Here is a 19261-nt window from a genome sequence, read left to right on the forward strand (position 1 = left end):
GAGAGGATTTGCTGCTGTGCTTTACTAGAAAGAAAAAAGTTTACAGAGTTTTCTGGCTTCAAAACAAGTGCAAGGAAGATATTACAATATACAGCAACTAGTCCTCTGCATCTGGGTGCATTTCACACATCAGTGCCCAGCATTGTTATTTTCACTTCTTTTTTTAATGGAATCAAGTGCCCTGTCTACTAAATAAGGGCTTTCTAATTTTATGTTATTTATTGCTTCAGAGGGGGAGGAGAAAGAATTTCCTAGCAGAGTAAAAATAAACTGGACATCATCAGCCAGAAAAAATACCAACACTAACTGATAGAAAGTGTTTTGTTTAATACAAAATATAAATTATTTAACACCATAGATAGTTAGTGAAGCCATTAGTAAAAGTTCACAAAATAATACTCAAGTAAAAAAATAGATTAATGACGCTTACAAGTGAATAAGGATTACAAGTGAAACAAACAGCATAGTTGGATATGAAATATTTCATTCAGACAAAAGAAAGTATATTTGGCAAGACTGCTGCCAAAGCAGCCAGGAAATCTGACAAAACTGCAGTGAATCTTTACTATATGCAGCACACCTTATTTGAAAAACACAACTGCCTAGAATTTGCAACATTAATTTATTTTGATAAGAACATGTAGTCCTACTGAAGACAGTGTAGTTGCATAGGTAGTTATTCCACAGTTCCCTTCAGAGCTGCAAAATGCAGTCCAAGCAGATATTTGATGCCAGGAAAATATTTTTTGAAAGCTCACGTACACCTTAATATCAGCACTCCTTTGGTATTTTACCATTATGAACACTCTTCTATTTTACTTACAGCACACTTTAAAATGCTAATTTAATAACTTACCTAGTGGTTGGGCTTGTTTTGCTCTAGATCACTCTTTTTCACTTGATTCTTTGCTCCCAATGGATTGACCTACAGCCCATATAAATGCCTAAGCGACAGTTTAATCAGATATCAAATTAGGAAACATTGTATTTGACAGTTTCAGCTCTTTTCCAGTCCAGTGAGGAGCTGAACCTCCAAGTTCTGTTGATTTCAAGGAACCCAGGGCAAAAGTCATCCAAAACAGGTTTGCACCATTGATAAGTCACAACTGGTACCATTTTGCATATTTAAGTATTTTAATTTCTTTCTTTGTTGTTAATCCTAGAAGAGAGATCATAATTGCAGCCTTCAACGCGTGTAATGAACATTGCCCCAGAATTCAGAAATAAATTATGCCTCTGCGTCATGGCATTCGGGCTCAAAGGCAATATTTGTCCTTCCATTTGTGCTTAAGTTTGAGCCTCTCACTGCCTTTTTCTTCTTCTTCTTCAATTCCACATCCCCACGGGATGTAGGTTCGTTTTCAACACCATTAGTTGTAACTGATGACAGAGGAGTATCGACACTCATTAAGTTGTGCTGATTTTCTCTCTCATTCCTTTGTATCCTTTTCTTCTTTTTCTTTGTACCTCTAGAGGAAGGTGGATATAAAAAGAGCAAAAGAAACACAAAGTTAGCCCAAATTTAGAGCTTTTTCCACCTACAGCTGATGTGTTAGAGCAATTGTCTGCCTGTCCTCTTGAGCACAATGCTGAAACAACTACAAAAACTACTGTTCCACAGCAGAACAAAGACAGAAAAACCATGAAGACAAAATATGAGACCGCTCCACTAGACTACTTTTTATCATAGCATTGCTTTGAAAAGAACTGCTCATGATCTTAAAAACCAGCTTGTCTTGATCAATAGACAACAGATGAAATTAAAAAATACAAATTACCAGTTTCCTCCCCTCATAAAAGCAATTGTACTTGGGTTTTTTTTTCCACTTTCCTAAGCTCAGAGACCAAAATACTTACAATTAAGGAGAGATTCCTGATTTATTTATGCAACAATAATAAGACAGGCAGTCAAAGTGCATAAAATTAGTTTTTCTATTTTAATTTACTTGAACGAGGACAGAGTCAGATATCACTTTAGTATCTATTTATGCTTATTAGCCTTCATACAGTGCCAAATGGATCAGCCAAGCTCCTGTATCCCAGCTGATGCCTCTAACTGGCTTTGCACATGATGGCAGGGTTATGCAGATGTTACACTACTTCTACCATGAATTCCCACTCTTGGCAGAAGTTGTAACTTTATTTAACTATAAATATGTAACAATACTTCAACTCCAACCTTTCAAAAAAAGGTACTGTCTTTATTCAAAATTCATATTGTGCTTAGCACAAAAGGGTCTTGGTTTATGATCTGAACTGTTCAATGCTGCTGAAGCACATCAGCAAATGGATGAATCAAGACTGAAGAATGTAATGTGTCTCTTTTCCACAAAATGGTGTTATAAGTGCTGCACAGCTGATGAAACTGTCCTAATGTAATCAGCCTTGCTAATGAACTGATGAATACCTGCCTGTAGCTGGAACTTTTTTTTAAAGCTAAACTGTATACATACATATATACATCTTGCTACATACATAACATAAAATGTATGTTATGAATATGTGCATTCTGCAGCTCTAGTGCTGGAACATCCTCAGGTAAAGGTTTGGGAGTCTAAGACCCTCTGTTAGGATCCCTAGAACAATTTGAGCAGTACTGCTGCAGGAGGAAACTAGGGTACAAAGTCACAATTATTCAGTGTTATAAGAACCAATGTACCAAACCCAGTGTTCAGCTAGGTCTCGTGTAAATTTGCAGAGCACTACCTAGTGCAGGTCAAGAAAACCATACAATGGGAACATGCCTAAGGACATAGTGGCTGTGCTGACAAGTAGCAGCTAATCATTAATATCTGAAGGCTAAGATTACTACGCTATTCCCAATATAAAGCTACTCTAATTTTGAGAAGCAGTTTTTGTCTTTTTATTATTTGAACATCAGATGTGATGATGTGTCAAAACTTAGAGTAAAATCATTTAGCATCATTTCTCTATTTCTTCTAGAGTCTGCAGAAAACACATCAACTGCTTGGCTAAGATTGAGGTCTACTACCATCTTGTATAAAATTTGTTTTCTTATTGCAAGACCATATTATCCGCCCAGAAATTCTCAAGAAACAGACATTTCATAAGGACTTGCCATTCATATTCTTTTACGGCACGTATTGTGGCTGTAGTGAACAATACTGTTCTAATAAGCAAATTACAAATCATTCATTTGGCTTAGTGAGTTGTGCAGGTGTTAAAGTTTCACTTCTCCATACTGAAAGTGCGTACTTTGCAACCACTTGACTCTTAGGAATTATTCAGTAAATAAATTTCGTATCATATACGTCAATGTGATGTGAATATTAAATGCATTTTCACAGAAAACAGGAAAATAAAAGCATGTTTTAGGTGTAGCAACTATTTAAATACAGATTGGACTGGATCTCCAGTCATGTTGGTACTGCTGTTAGATGCTGAAATATAAACCTTTTCCAGTTAAGATAGCAACACTTGCATGTATGTAAATTTTTAAGGATATTTCAAGACACATTGACTGCAGTGAGTAAGAAAACTAGAGTCCTGGCAGGTCATGTTTTTGGTAACAGTGAAGTAAGAGTTTTCATGAAAAATAGGCAGCTCTGTTTCTGAGGTGTTTTATTATCTGATGTGTGCTGTAAAAATACCTATAAACAGAAATACTGACAGTTTTTCAAACTAGTGGCATCAAGAGTGTCAGTGTCAGAAGATTCTTTTCTAGCTAAAAATAAAGTAATAGCTTGAAGTCTTTTCTGAAAAAAAAAAAAACAAAATTGGTTCATGTGGTCACTGCTATGAAGTACTAAGACATGGAGCATGCATGAACTCAGGCTGGAATCTCTATGATGCTCCTGCTCCCTGCTCAGGATGAGGGCACATATTTCAGTGACTCAAGCATGTAGGTGTTTCCTCTCGCCTTTCTGAAAAGCAACTGAAGTGATTTTTGGGCTCTAATACTTCAGTGTAACATCTTCTCAGGATAGCCCTGGTTTCCACTAAAATGAACATTTGTATCTGGTATGACTCAAAATTCTTGAATTTTCTTAAATAATTTGTCATTCCAGATTTTAAATCTGTGGTTCCACATTTTTCCATGGATGCCCTGGAAAGGTCACTCAAAATAACTGCTTCCTGAAGTCCTACCAATGGAGTTCCCAAAATTTTGATACTGACTTCTAACAGATTGTGTCAACCGTCACAGTAACTGTGCTTTTAAGGCATTTCCTTCCTTAATGTATATACTACCAGAATAGTTGTGTCCAAAATTCAACACTGAATTCTGTCAATGTGTAGTTGCTCAGCCCACTCCTCATCACACTCAAGGGTTAAACTTTCAACTCACAATTTATTTTCAAATCTAAATATAGCTGGAGATACAAAATTCAGATTTAAAAGCAGGTTAAAATGAGGTATGTATCTGCATCTACAGCATAACATACGGATTATTTATAAGAGGAGGGAACCAGTCTGGAAAATGATCAGTGAAATAAATTTGCTTAGGTGACAGATACAATGGAAAATACGGGAAGTATTTTCAGACATCAATTTTTGAAGCAAAAATGGATACAAAAGCTAAAGATATTGTGGAAGCTCCCATTCAAAATGCTGAGCTCTTATCTGCTCACAGCTTTCACGCAACAGAGAGCTGCAATTTTTAAGAAATGCAAGTGTCACCATCAAAGGTGCTGCTGGCATCTTCTTAGAATGCGAAAACTTTTTGGAATTTACATTAATTAACTTTTAGAAGGAGCAAAAATAGCTTTCAGTCTGCAGTAATAAATCCTAATACATAGCTAAGGGATGCCAGTGAACAATCACATATCTCTGAGTTCTGATTGTCATGTACATGATAGTCCTTGCTCTTCTGGGGGTGTGCATATGTATATGAACTGCTATTTCCTTCACATTTTGGGTGTGAAGCACTCTCTCACTTATTACCCTAAAGCTAACTTCTTGTTTTGCTTGAAAAAAATAACCCTTCCAACATTTCTCACAGTTTTCAAACAACAGTTGTAGGAATAACACTGCAAATTGTTTTAAGCATTCCTTGCTTACTGTGTTGTAGGTGAGTCTCTATCTGTGTCATGTTTGGAGATAAATTTCAGGTCTGCTGACTTATTGGTGACTGGTGACATCTGTAAAAGAAACAAAAAAAGCAGGAAGGTAAAAAGACGATAGACAATGGGGCCAACACATGTGCATAGAAAACCCACCAGCTTCCTGAATAAGGAGAGAATATACCTCGTTTGAAAAAGAATGTCTATCAGCCATAAAATGTTAACTCCTATGTGGTTACAAACAAGGAAACAGTGCCCTGCTACTAAAAAAAAGCTGCTTGCAAATAAAAGTTTTCAGGTATGTGTAGAAACAAGAGGTTATGTATCTGCTTGACGACAGCTTAAAACACACATTGTTTTAAAAGAAGCGTTATTTGTGCTATTACAAGTCAAAAAGCAGAATGATATAAAGCTTTCTTATTGCATAGTACTCACAAGAAAAACCTGTCTTTTTAAAGCCTGCAAGTTTCCTTCAAAAGTAGTTCAAATTACTCCAGGTTATTTTGTAATTCAGGGCTAAAAAGATTCCCCAAATCAGTAAAAGTAAATTCTCTCATTTCCAAAGTAATTAGAGGGTCTCTGTACAACTTGCTCCCTCTACAAACAAACCTAATTCAAACAGGTCTCAAACTTAATGAAAGAATTCCCATAAGGAAATGTGAATGCCCTTCCTGAGTCTTCAGGGACAGATTATTTTATTAGTTTAATATTATTTTTCTGCTGACTTAGAATAAACAGGATCAAGCTCCCATTGACTTACTGAATTCATTCATTTACACTGCCCACAACAACCATGTTCAAACATTAGTCATTAGAATGAGTCTGCTGTAAAAACACAGATTGCTGGATTAGTTAGTTAGACAAAAGTCAGCCTATTAGAATACAATAATGTAGCACTGGCAGGGCTAGGAAGAAAAAGCATCTACTTCACACACAAAATCCTTGTTAATACAGTAATAAACTTGAGACTAAGTCAATGGTAAAAGTAAACACAAAGAAGGAAATATAATACCACTGATATGAAAATACAAGGGAGTGTTGTAAAGGGAATGACTCCAAGTAATTAATACTTCCTTCAGCATTTATAACCTTGTGGTTCCTTGCCATACACAATCATGAATTCATTCTGCTTGCAGTCAAAACAAAATCTTTTTCAGAAAATCCTGTGTGAATGATGTTGAACCATTTTTATCCACCTTTTTGAGTTAATATTACAGAATCTTCTCAATACACTAATACTGTAATAAAAAATGAACCATTCCAAAGAACGGTAGAGTAGAATTCACTAAAGTGCTATTACAGAAGACTGACCTCTTATAAAAAATAGACTAAGATTTTTAAGACCTTCAGATACCTAAACACAGAAAATTATCCTTGTTTTACAGCTAAAGTATCCACTAAATCAAAATCCAGGAAGCTTAACTGAAAGTTCTTATGATCTGTTTTAAAAAGAACTGATCACATAGCCTTTCATATATTAAAGCACAGCTTTTTAGTATGAGTACCAAGGAAAGAAGAGCACACAATTGGAGATATTTGAATAGCTGCTCATCTCACATGGCAACTCATGAGAATTCCCAGGTCCATGGAGACAGACTCCCAACACTCCACAGTACTGTTTATGGCAGCTTCCTTACTTCATTCCTACAAACTTTCAAGCATGTAACAAAGGAGGAACTAAAAACTAGATCTTTTTGAAGCAGACCTCACTGGCACTACCTCATTTTGTCTATCTCACTCTCTCAGCCTACTCCTTGCCCTTCTTTCCCCATTCTAGTGATGTAACAACTAGCAGTACTGAAGAAATGAGGGGATCAGTGGCAGATGCAAGGAGGCAGTGCAGGAGCTGGTGACACAAGGGGATGAAGCATCTGAAGGAAGAAGTGGAGGCTGGGAAAACATGCAGGAGACACTTGGCAAAGGAAGCATGGTAACACACATTGGGAACTCGCTAAGGACATGTCAATGTGAGGAGCAAGCCAGGGAATCCTGGAGTATGGAGGAGTTGAGGAGGCTGTTGATCTCATCTTTGTCCATTTCTAAACCTCTCAACCACTTGTTATGCACAGGCAGATCTCCCAAGAAGCTCCAAACAGCTCTGCACTGTCATCACAGCCTCTGTATTAAGATGCAGTAAAGGAGGTGCTGGAACAGGCATGGTGTGAGCCATGACACTGCTCCATATTGCAGAGCTTAAATATTAATATATTAATATAGCATTATTAGGGCAGTGTTTGCTTTAAAGCAAAACACCCCAACGTTTCAGATACTTATGAATATTTTCTGTTCACAAGAATAGATGACAGTACAAAAAATGAGCTAATTTGTACAGTGCCACCAATGGTGTTTAATTTTGTTGCCATGTTCTAATTCTACCCCTATTTATGAGATATAGCCCACCAGAAGAAGAGAACATTAGTCCATGTCAACTGCAGAAGCTTTTCTAAAAGGATTTTCTAAAGAGTTTTTTTGCTTTATGATTATAGAGATGAAAATTGTAATAGAGTACATATTTTCCTTTTCAAAATGGCTTGCTTGCTTTACAGCTCTTTTATTTTGTACTTAACATTCTCTCTTGCTGCCATTCAAGAAGCAACTAAGGCAATATAAATAAAGGCAAAATACACAAAAGCATATCAAGTTCCTGATCCCTGCTGCAGAATCCTCAGCAGTAAATCAAGCACTAAACCCTTCCTGTGCAACTTGTGGGAGCAATCAGATATTTCAGAACACACTTTCTGAAAGAACCTGAAGCACAAGAGGGCATCTAAAGGAAATGCTAGAGACATAGTTTCATCCCAAATCTGTATTTTTGGAGGTGTTTTCCTCTAGGCTGTGCAGAGTTGTCCCTAAGACTGATGGTCTGCAGAGGTTCTCTGGTAGACTAGGAAGTAAATGGACAGAGTACAGTGGTGCAGGAAATCCATTCAGATGATTCAAGCCATGACAGTAAATGAGTTTGCTCTATAGCCTACAGAGGAACTCTCCCATAGAAGCTGTTTCTACAGAACTTCATCTAATTAAAAACTCATTGGATCACAGATGGCAAGAATGAACATGTCTGTGCCTTTTCAGACTCGTCTTTAGGACACTACACTCAGTACTAAGTCTATATTTTGTTTTCTATTATGCAGTCCATGGATAAAAGATTCACAGCCATGTACTTAACTACCCAAAACTATGTCAATGCCTGCTGTCAAAACTGTTCTAACAAGTCAAGTTTGGGAGAAATGTGACACCACACCTCACTCATCATTTTCTCCCCTGCTATTCTGCACCCATCCACACATTCCCCCATTAAATGAACAACTGGCAGACACCTTTACTAGCAGAATTACATATATTACTTTTGCCATGATCTTCCTACTTAAAATGCAATTAACTTACAACTGCTTTTTCTTTTCCTTAGCCTTTTTAAAGAACAAGTCTATCTAAATCAGACTGACCATATTCTGGGCCTTATATCTAACAGTATTAGCTTAGTTGTGAGAATCTAGCAGAACTATGGCTCTGTATACAAGACAGACATTGGCACGAATTTCTCTCTTTTGCATAAAAGGAAAAAAACTGAAAACTGTGAAAACTGTAGTCATGGCTTAACACCAGCAAATACTGCATCTCAGAAATCAAATCCACTATGTGAGTTTCTGAGGGGTAACAAAAGGAGGAGGAAGAGTGGAGACAAGGTACTTCAGATTGAAGCAGTATGGTTTAGAACACCTGTTTTCAGTCTTGACGATTTGGCCTCTGGGAATTTATATGGGATCACAGCTTTGCATTAATATTTGCATAAAAAAAGTTCAATTCTCTTCAGAAAGAGGCTATGAAGACCCAAGGAGAAAAAAGGGAAAGGGAGAAGTTAGCTTGCTCCTGAGATAATATATGTCACTCAACAGCATTTTTGGTTCTGCTTGACCAACTCAGTGGCTCAGCCCGATTCTTCCTATATTTAAACAGACTGATCACCTACAGTAAACAGCCATGCATAAAATTTACCTTTTCTTTTTTTCCCCAGCAGTATTACTTTGCTTCTAAACCAGATACCTTCTCTTTCAATGACTCAAGTAATACTGTAGACACAGATGTAAATATTTTTTGAGACAGAACATGTAGCTACCAGCTTACAAATTAAGTAGCACCACATGTACTTAAGAGAGAGTAATTCAACTTGCACATGCAGCTGACATGCTGGAGGGAAGGGATGTCATCCAGAGAAGTTTGAGACCTGGGTCTATACAAACCTCATGAAGTTCAACAAAGCAAATCCCGACACACCTACAGGCTGGACAGAGAAGTGATTGAGTGCAGATTTGTGGAGAAGGATTTGGGGGTGATGTCTGATGACAAACGCAACATGAGCAGCCATGTGTTCTCAGTCCAGAAGGCCAAACAAACCCTGGGCTGTATCCAAAGGAGTGTGGCCAGCAGGTTAGAGGAGGTGATTTGGCCCCTCTGCTCTGCTCTCGTGAGACCCCACCTGGAGTGCCCAGTTCTGGACATGGAACTGTTGGAGCAATTCCAGAGGAGAGTCACGAAGTTGATTAGAGGACTGGAGTACCATCCCCACAAAGACAGGCTGAGAAAGTTTGGGATGCTCAGCCTGGAGAAGAGCAAATTACGTGGAGACCTCATAACCTTTCAGTATCTAATGGGGGCCTATAGAGAAGCTGGGAGGGACTCTTTCTATGTGTCCTGATTTCAGCCAGGGCAGGGTTAAATTTTGTGCAATAGCTGGGAGGGGCACAGCCAGGACCCAGATGTGATAGGGACCTCACATCATTGCCAGGGGTGGGGGAAAAAGGACTCTCTTGGAGAAGGGTGCTCCTTCCAGTCAGAAACTTGGTGGGGGGAAGCCATCTGGCACTAATTTATTGTAGTAGGCTCCACAGAGAGAATCTTTGGATGCAAATCACTCTCTCCTTTGTACACTTTTGTTATTAACATTGCTGCTGTTACTGTTCATTTTCTTATCTCATTGATGTTTACAGTAAATTGTTCTTATCACAACCCACCATCTTCACCTTTTGTGCCTCCAATTCTCAACTACATCCCTGTGCAGTGGAAAGGGGGAGAGGAAATGGGAGCAAGAGAGCAGTGTGTGGATTGGGACAGCCTCGGTGGGGGCACTGAACTGGGGAGAACCATTCCTACAACAGCCTGTAATGACAGTACAAGGAATAATGGGTACAAATTGAGAGAGGGGAAATTTAGGTTACATATCAGGAGAAAATTTTTGCTGTGAGGGTGTAGAAACACTGAAATGGGTTACCCAAAAAAATTGTGGATGCCCTGGCAGTGTTCAAATCCAGGTCAGATAAAGCCTTGAGCAACCTGGTCTAGTGGGAGGTGTCCCTGCCCATGACAGAGGGGGTTGGGACCAGCTCATCTTTAAGGTCCATTCCAACCCTTTCACATTCTGTGATTCTATTTTTAACAGTACAAACTGCATTTTAAAAGAAAAGTGGAGTACCAAGAAATAGGAAAAACTCAAAAGCTAAAATATGTTAATGTTGGGTGAAGATTAAGAAAAATGGCCCATTCCTCACAGATGGTGCCATAGTAATATTTCCTTCAGATGAATGATTTCTTAAAGAATAACCAAAGTCATTACTACTTCAAAAGTAGGATTTGTAAAGATATATATATTTTATAATGCTATTTAACGATTTATGTGGAAGACTACACAGTATCTTTGCCGATTGATCTAGGAAAGCATAGTTTCTTTCAGTCCAGATGCCAATACCTTCAGAACGAGAGATCTGTAATCATATTAGGTAGGAATGAAGCTCAGAATTATGAACTTCACTACAATACATTCTAATTCAATTGAAAAGCACTATTTTTCGTATCTGCTATATCTCTGCTATATCTTGAAAATGAACACGGTTCATGATGTGTCAAGTCTTCAGTTCTATTCACTGCAAGAGTTTAATTGTATTTATTCCTTAGTGTTACCCTCATTAGCATAATCACATCTTCCTATTTCCTCCTCCTCTTCCTAAAAGATAATCTGTCTCTGAAGTGTTCCTCAGTAATCCGAAGAAAGGGACCATTAATGGAGTAAATAGAAATAGTACAAACTATAAAATAAAAGTTTTTGATGGAATTAATAGACAAATTTCTAGCTATTATTTTTGAAATATGGAACAAGTTTTTCATGCTTTTAAAATTTTTAGATTAAATAAATTAATTTTAAGCCCACAAAAACACCCATATATAAACAGCTCAAGCTCAGGGGAAAAGCATCAATTGTTTGGCAGGTTAGTTTCAGACACACTGGGCTAAGTATTCACAAGGTCTGACAACAACCTCCTCTAAGGGAAGAAGAGTGAGACCATGAATTATTTATGTGAACAGTGATAATCCCTAACTTTGTTTAAATATACATGGAATCATGTTTTGATGACCTTTGGGTAGATTATTTAAATCGTGTAATAATAATGTGGTTCTTGCCAGTAAGCCTTTTCTTTTTTTTTCTAATTTACATTTTGGCATCATTTTCCAAAGATAAATATACCAGAAAGAATACTTTCTTACAATTTTAATTGAAGTTTTAAATTTTCTGTTTTGTCTATTACTGCTTCCTACTATTCTCATGCAACATGGCATTGCATATTAAATTTTCAGAATCCAGTTACATCTATTTAATATAGTGAGCGGCAGGCCATTGAATTATAAAACATCTTCACAAGATCTTACAGCCAGCAGAAAATTTCTGGGGGGGGAGGGGAACCCTAAAGACACAGGCTATTGACTTGAATATGTTTTTGATTGGCCAAAATTTTGCAAAACCCACATTCTGGTTTCTAATAGAACCCTATCTAAATTCCAGTCCTTTCCACCTTCATCTTAAGGAACCTGAAAACAACACATTAGCTGGAGAAGCCAGATGATAAGTCCATCTCAATTTCTTGGAATTCTTCATCAGTGCAGCAAGAACTTCACTCCATGAAATTTCTATTGGCAGTTTACATGCGTGTTGTAATTAAAGATGATTATGACCTAATTTTGCGGCTCAGGAGTTAAGTAACTCATAAGGCAGGAAAACAAGGTTTGCATAAAATTATTATGTTATGAATGCAAAACTGATGGTAGAAAGTATTTTGAAAGAAAGTTCTTTGAACTAAAGCTTTCCAAAAATTATTTGCAAAGATTAATATTGGATCTTAAAAGTATTACACCCTCTTCTAATGTTAATAATTCCACTTTATTCACTCATAAAGCTCTGATGATTATTTTTAGGTATGTATGTGTAATATCTGGAGTTGGAATAATTCTTAATTAGACTATCTGGTATTCTCAGTAATTAAAACCACAATCATAGTCAACATTTTAGTCTTGAATGGTAGCAAAATCTCACAAGTAATTGCTAGGATGATTTTCACAGTAACTGTTTTGCAGTCTTAACAGTGCTAAATATCTAAACATGAGTAATCATCAAAAAACCCCAGAAAGAACAACAGATATAGCAGACCTAGGTATAACTAAGTGTTTGGGAAAGTATGCTTGTGTCCAAAAAACAAACAACTAAAATATTCATTTATATTTTCCTGCTTGGGTCAACAACTTAAGTAACAATCTAATTACTCAACAAGTATTTTTGGATTAAAAAAATAAAAGCTATTCTGCCAAAGAAAAAAACAACAACAACAAAAACAAACAAAAACCACACGCAAAACCAAAAAACAACAAAACCCCAACAAAATAAAGGGTTTTACAAAGTAATGTTTTTTCTTATTACTCATATAAAGGAAATTGGCATTTCCCTTCATCAGGTCTTGTACTGAAAAAAATGAAAGGAATAGGAAGAAAAGTTGCTGAGTCACTGCTGCAAGACAGGAACTGCCATAACCGATGAGCCCCCCCAGTAGTCATCCTATCAGGTTTGTCTCAGGAGTCTCTGGTATTGTCTACAGCCAAAGTCCTGTACAACTTCCATTCATTCTGGCAAACAGCTGAATGACAAGTTGCTTCTTCTATGCAGAACTCTGCAGCTTTTCTAAACCTATTATACTTCAAGGCACCATAAGTTGTACAGAGATGTGATTCATCATTTGGTTCAACTCACTATCTTCTTGATGGTTTATACTGAGCTGATTAGACTTGAAATTTAAAAAAGTCCTCCACGTCATGTTTCCCAGTCATCCCAATGCTTCTGAAATCTCAATCCTTACCTCAGCTTAAAATGTGTTATCAAAGCAATTAATCCCTAAGCACATACATTTAAGAGTGTCTTGTAGTAGTTAAGTTCTTCAGGGTAACTAAGCATGGCAAAAACAAAAATTTCTTCCTACTGATAGTAGATGTGTTCCATTCTTATCTCATTTAACAGCAGGAGAGAAGTAAAAGAAAGAAGAGTGCATTTACTTCACATAAGGTACTACTTTGTACACTGTCTCCAGTGCTCATTTGTTGCTAGTTTAATCTTGTACGTATATCCCACTATATAATTTTTTCCAGGACTTGTTTTATAATTTTACTCTAGACTCTGTATGAGTTTGTACTACCCTTGGCTGCTGTGCAAGATGAAAAGCAATGTCTTTGCTTGGTTTTGGGCTTACTGTACATTTGATTAATTATGTTTTTCTTATGTCTGTAGGTACTATGTAGACTAATACAAAATTCCAACATATTATTAAATATGTAGTTAATTTAACTCAAGGTACAAGCAGAATTCAAGTAAAGAGTATCTTAATTAAATATTATTAAAACTGAGTGTTACTAAAACAAGTACTACTAGTGATACAAAAAGTGTTAGAAAAATATGTCAGCCATAGATGCTTGAGAAATTCTAAGCAATCAAAACTAATCAAATGCTGCTTCTCACAAAGCTGAATAACAAATATGGGTTGCAAATGTTAATAACAGTAGTTTGTATAATAAAAGTATTGTGATACAGTAAACTGGCTGGATTCCTACCAGAAAATATAATAACAGATAAAAATATAACAGAAAAAATATGTCGGTAACAATGACCAAGTCTAATAACAATAGGTATCAGCACTTCTCTCTCATCCAGGTATGAGTGAAACTGGGTGATTACAACATCCTCTGGATACCCTCCTTGCCTCTAGCCATGTAGACAATAAATTAAAGAAATCTTCAGTAATGTAATTTTTCCTATATTTATTCCAAAATCTGCCTTTACAGAAGTATCTGGAAGCAGTGCACCCTTGTCTTTCTTGGACAATGGTTTGGCTAGGAATTTCTCAGCTACAAAGAGGTAAAGGATACTTCAGATTAATTACTACTACTCAGTATAATGATTAATTTCATTTTTCAAGGATAGTTAGGAACAAAACACTTAGTAATTCAATTTATAGCAGTTGGCTTCAAGAGACAGCTGGCTTCAACAAGACTGCCAAGTGAGTAATCTGCACTCAATAATTTATTAAATGCTACCGCTCTATGTTCACCTACTAAGAACTGAAGCTGCACAAAAAAGGTCAATAGAAATAGTCTTGAGTGCTTTAACCTTGAAGATTGCAGTGTCTTTTCCAGCCTAAATAATTCTACGATTGTATACACTACGGAGCAAAGATTAGATTAATCATCTGAGAAAAAATCCCCAGAAGTTGTAACTAAGCAACACAGAATATGCTTTGAGTTGTGCAAATCAGACACAAAATATTAGATTCAATTTTAGAAAAGTACATGGAAGAGTCAAATAATTCGAAAGAAATCTGAACACTTTTAAAGCATTGTGATAGGGACATTTCAGTAAATGAACAGTTGTGGATAGTATACTTATTGAGGACGCTAACATTTAGAAATAAAAAATTCTTAAATTACAACAGTAGTTGAACTAATTTTTATTAATTTTTTTTTTTTCTAGAAGATATCCCATGTTTTAAGACAATCAGCAGTCTTAGTTCACAGAAGGGAAACATAAGCATGCAAAGTTTCTAATGCCCTGGAGAAGTGAGAGTCAACTGGCCTGCTTTGCATACAGTGGAATCTCTAAAATTCAGGGGAAAAAACCCCAAGTCCATAAAAATCGAATGTCTATTTTTTCCTGGGCTAAAACCTGGGTCCTGTTCCTTTTTTCTTCTGTACATACCATATATTCTGACTAACAAAAATCACAGAAACTGGAATTTTACAAACACATAACTTGTGTAAACTTGGAGTCAATGGGAGACTTGCCATCCATTACAACACTGGAAGTAAAGCAGGATATTTAATTGCCACATGATGGAACAGCTGATTCCACACAAGATAAATATTAAACTTCTGCTGAAAATATATCTGCTTGCCCGGAATGAGATCTACATATAAGAATTTTTTACATAAAAGATCAAAAATTAATACAGTCCATGTGGAACACAAAAGACAACCTACCATTACTTACAGTATCCTTCCTTCTCAAATTATTACCTTATCTAGTGTCAGAGAACCTTCCTCTGCTTCTGTTGGTCCTTCTGGTAGTAGAGGAGCAGAATCTGGTAATAATCCTGAAGGCTGCTCTTCATATTCTTCTGAAAAGAGGAACCATAATTCGCCATTATTAGAGCTATGAAAGAATTTGTGAACCACCATGACATTACAATCTAGCCAAAAACAGGATGTGAATGAAAACAGGTGAAAAATGTTTGAAGGCAAATGTTGTATGAGAATGTATGAAAATTTCTCCCATAAACCTTTACTTATACTAACAAGTTTAGATTTAAATGTGGTTTATATATTGGTTATTGTATAAAAGCATTCAAACATTTACCTAAGAACAAAGTCCATACTTTAGGAAGTTAGGAAGCAGCTGATACTTAACAAATGTATCTCACACATTTCTTTTGATTCAATAAGATGATCATCAACTGCAACAGCAAATTATTTACTAGAGATTTTTTTCACAGTTGGACAACTGCCTCAATAATTTTGTTTAGGTTTTTTTTGTCACTGTTTTTCGGAATATTTTCTCAAGGTTCTCACTGAAGACTCTTCCCTCAGACTTCTCTCTGGCTTATTTTGCAAAAAGGAAAGTTAGGGCAAAATGCACTGGATGAACAATGAGAGAACAATAGGGAAGGGCATAGTAAATCTAACTTTAATTAACCTCATCAAATGAGCACAGTGTTATGTGCAAATATTTTTTAGGAAAGAGCTTAAATACTAGATTTCACTTCAAAGACATAGGGAGGAACTAAAAAATGGGGGAAACCATCTTGAGAAATGCTGGGTTAAAAGATTTCTAAATACCAGTATAACTGATAGTTTGATAGCTTAGGAAGGCATATGAATTTCTTGTAGTGTGCAACCAGAAGCTGAATATTTACAACTGCCAGCACACTGAGCATCTTTACAGCAGTGGGCCAACTAGGATGCTTCCTATATTATTTATTCAAATTCCTCTGGGCTTATCTGTATCAGTTTAATCAAAACTGTTTTAATGAAATGGACCTGGTAGCAAGTTCAATGCTCAGATGTGAGATTTAACCATTACTGTTCTTTTAAAACTTCACACTGAAATCCAGATACTTGGGAACTAAACATTCTCCATTAGAGCCGGGGGAAAAATAAGAGTTTGTACAGAAGCTAGATTTAATAGAAATTGCCTAAGAAAAAACCCCAAAATGTTTGCGAAATGCTCTGATGTGTCCTAAAACATTGCCAAGCTGGGGCCTGAATTAGGTGGCTCTGTGTTAGAAGAGACAAGGGATCAATACAGCTGACAGATAATTAAGTCAGTAATAAGCTGACTTATTCCATAAGCTGAAATACTTAAGCAAGTGCAATGGTTAGCTGACTTTATACAATTTTGCACCACAATAAGTCATCATTATGCCACATGTGTACTACATAAATTCCTATCTTCAGAACAATAAGCAGAACAGCACGGTAAAATCTTGGAGCATCAGTTAAACCCACACCGGTATACCAGGAAGACAGCAGTAAACTTACTTTCACCAGCCACATAATTAGCTGGAAAATAGCCTTGCTGTCCATTTGCTAGGCTGCCAAACCACCAGTTATCATTATCTTTGTATAACACTTGGATAATGTCACTGCGATGGATGGTTAGCTCATCTGATCGATGCGCTGTGTAGTCATAAAGAGCCACTACCTAAAAGAGAGATAAGAACACCACAGCTTTATCACAACCATGCCACAGAGAAAAAAGCGCAACATTCACTTCCTCTTGCAGAAAAGCAGCTGAAACCAAAGCTGCACTTTGGTAAAAGCTGAGGCTGCCTCAAGTTTTGCTAATGGGATCAGGGGTGGTGGGAAAGCAGCAGGAGAGGCAAGATAAAGGACTGTGGGATTGCAGAAATGGTTAAGAACATTCAATTCACTAAGATTAGCTTCAAAACAGCAGCTGTTAGTTTTATAAGCAATTTGCTTGTGAAGCAAAAGGGAAAAAAAAAACTTCATACAGTCACTTTCTCAGAATTGTTACACTACCTTCAGATCCCATTCTCTGTGTGCTCATGAAGCATATGTGTTTGAATAAATACTTCAACAGTATGACAGCTTTATCCAAGAAAAAATTTAATACAAAAAGACATTGCAAAGTTTTGCTTTGATCACTCCATTTTTTTCTTTTTTCTTTTCTAGTTTTCATTTGTTTTGTTTTGTAAGCATTTGGATATACAATTTTACAAATATCAGTAGAAAATAAATTTATATTCCATTTCACATAATAAATCTATTTGACAGTGAAATTCAGCGCAGCTATACTTTTATGAAAAAGAGTACAAACAGTCATCAGGACCCTGCATACTACATATAATAAACTACTAGAAGCCTGTTTTCTACCCTGAGTATTAAAATACCAAGTAAAATTTCTTATTTATTTCCTATGCCCTACTAACAAAAATCTGTCCTAGTGAGCTCTGAGCAGAAAAGCATGAAAGGAAAACAAATGAACTGAAAGAATAAGGGAATTGCTCACTTCCCTCATCATAAGTGAAGAACAAAATTATGACCTATTTTACACACAGAATGCTGCTTCCCTACCTAGAGTCTTCACCTCATATTACTTTACAAAATTGTTAACAGAGACCAGAAACAGGAATCATTAGGAGCAATAGAAGGGTTAATGGGATTGAAGGAGACAGCGAAGTTGTATCATATGGATAGGAAAACAACCTTCTTTTTTATTCCTCCTGCATGCATTTAAATTTTAAGACTGCTGAATTCCACAGTGCTTTTTTTACATTTGTATTTCTGCTTTGAGCAAGATCACCTGCAAGTTCATATGTAAAAATATAGCCAATGTCACTTGTATTTTCATAATTCCATGTCACCAATTAAACAGATTACATCAGTTATGAATGGAAAAAGATGGAAAGGATTCTACCACTGTAAATTTTATGTGGCAATTTGTGAGCTGGTCAGCACCAAAGAATTAATATCATCATAGTTTTCAGTAGACAGGAAATTTACCTAAATATGCATTCAGTAGTCCTGAATTTACATAAAAAAGCAACTAAACCATGAAATGTGTTTTATCATAACTCTCCTCCCAGCACTAGGAAAGCTAACAGTAATTACAGGTGATGTTGGCAGTACAGAAATATGAACTGTAGAACAGAACCAAACTAAACCACACTAACGAGCACCATGTCCAGCAAGAGGTGCTCTAACAGTGCCCACTTCAGTTAAGTGACAACCTCATGAAAACCAGGAGGACACTTAAGGCAAAAAAAACCCAAACCCGAAAAGGAATGCAAGAATACAACACTAACTACTTGGCAGCATGAAAAACAATGAAAGGCAGAGCAACAACTACTTTGTTTTGCAGTGTCTTTTGCAAGATACTTCTGGTGCAAATGTTGTGGTTTTTTGGAAAAAAATACGAAAATTCAGTCACACATGGAAACTGCCACAAACAGTTCAAACCAATCAAGAAAGTTCCACTGTCTCTCACTCAGAAAAAAGAAATTAATATATCAATGTGTCCTGTAATGCAACTGGTTTAGTAAGCCTGACAATTTAAATAAAATGTGGAAATTGTCATTATATTCTCTGTCAATATATGATCAGAAAAATGACCATAAGAGGATATAAGAAATTCACCTCAGAACCAAAGAAGAATGTAAATCACTCACAATTACACCTAAAGTAGTGGACTTTCTTCTGGTGTGAAATTCAAAGATTTGTTAAGTTCTATTTGGGTCAAAGTCCAAGCAAAAAATAAAAAATATCTATATTCAACAAAATTTTACTAAATTCTTTTTCAATATTGGCATAAACCTAGAAGTAATGTAGTTATACAGTTATAAACATCTTTGTAAGAATTA

The 19261-nt window shown here is 36.3% G+C and overlaps 1 protein-coding gene across 1 annotated transcript in view; it reads right to left on the bottom strand.

Annotated features, from left to right (window-relative positions):
• Positions 1-307: 307 nt before the first annotated feature.
• The window catches only part of AHI1 (Abelson helper integration site 1), an 86916-nt gene continuing 67962 nt past the window's right edge, over positions 308-19261 (bottom strand). The window contains exons 22-25 of the mRNA XM_056488327.1: positions 16920-17082; positions 15399-15499; positions 5020-5099; positions 308-1469 (exon numbers count right to left, since the gene is read on the bottom strand). Coding sequence (XP_056344302.1) covers positions 1229-1469; positions 5020-5099; positions 15399-15499; positions 16920-17082 — 585 coding nt within the window. The 3' untranslated portion in view covers positions 308-1228. The remainder of the gene's footprint in view (positions 1470-5019; positions 5100-15398; positions 15500-16919; positions 17083-19261) is intronic.

Source organism: Oenanthe melanoleuca, chromosome 3 (genome assembly GCF_029582105.1).
Source record: "Oenanthe melanoleuca isolate GR-GAL-2019-014 chromosome 3, OMel1.0, whole genome shotgun sequence".
Classification (NCBI taxonomy): domain Eukaryota; kingdom Metazoa; phylum Chordata; class Aves; order Passeriformes; family Muscicapidae; genus Oenanthe; species Oenanthe melanoleuca.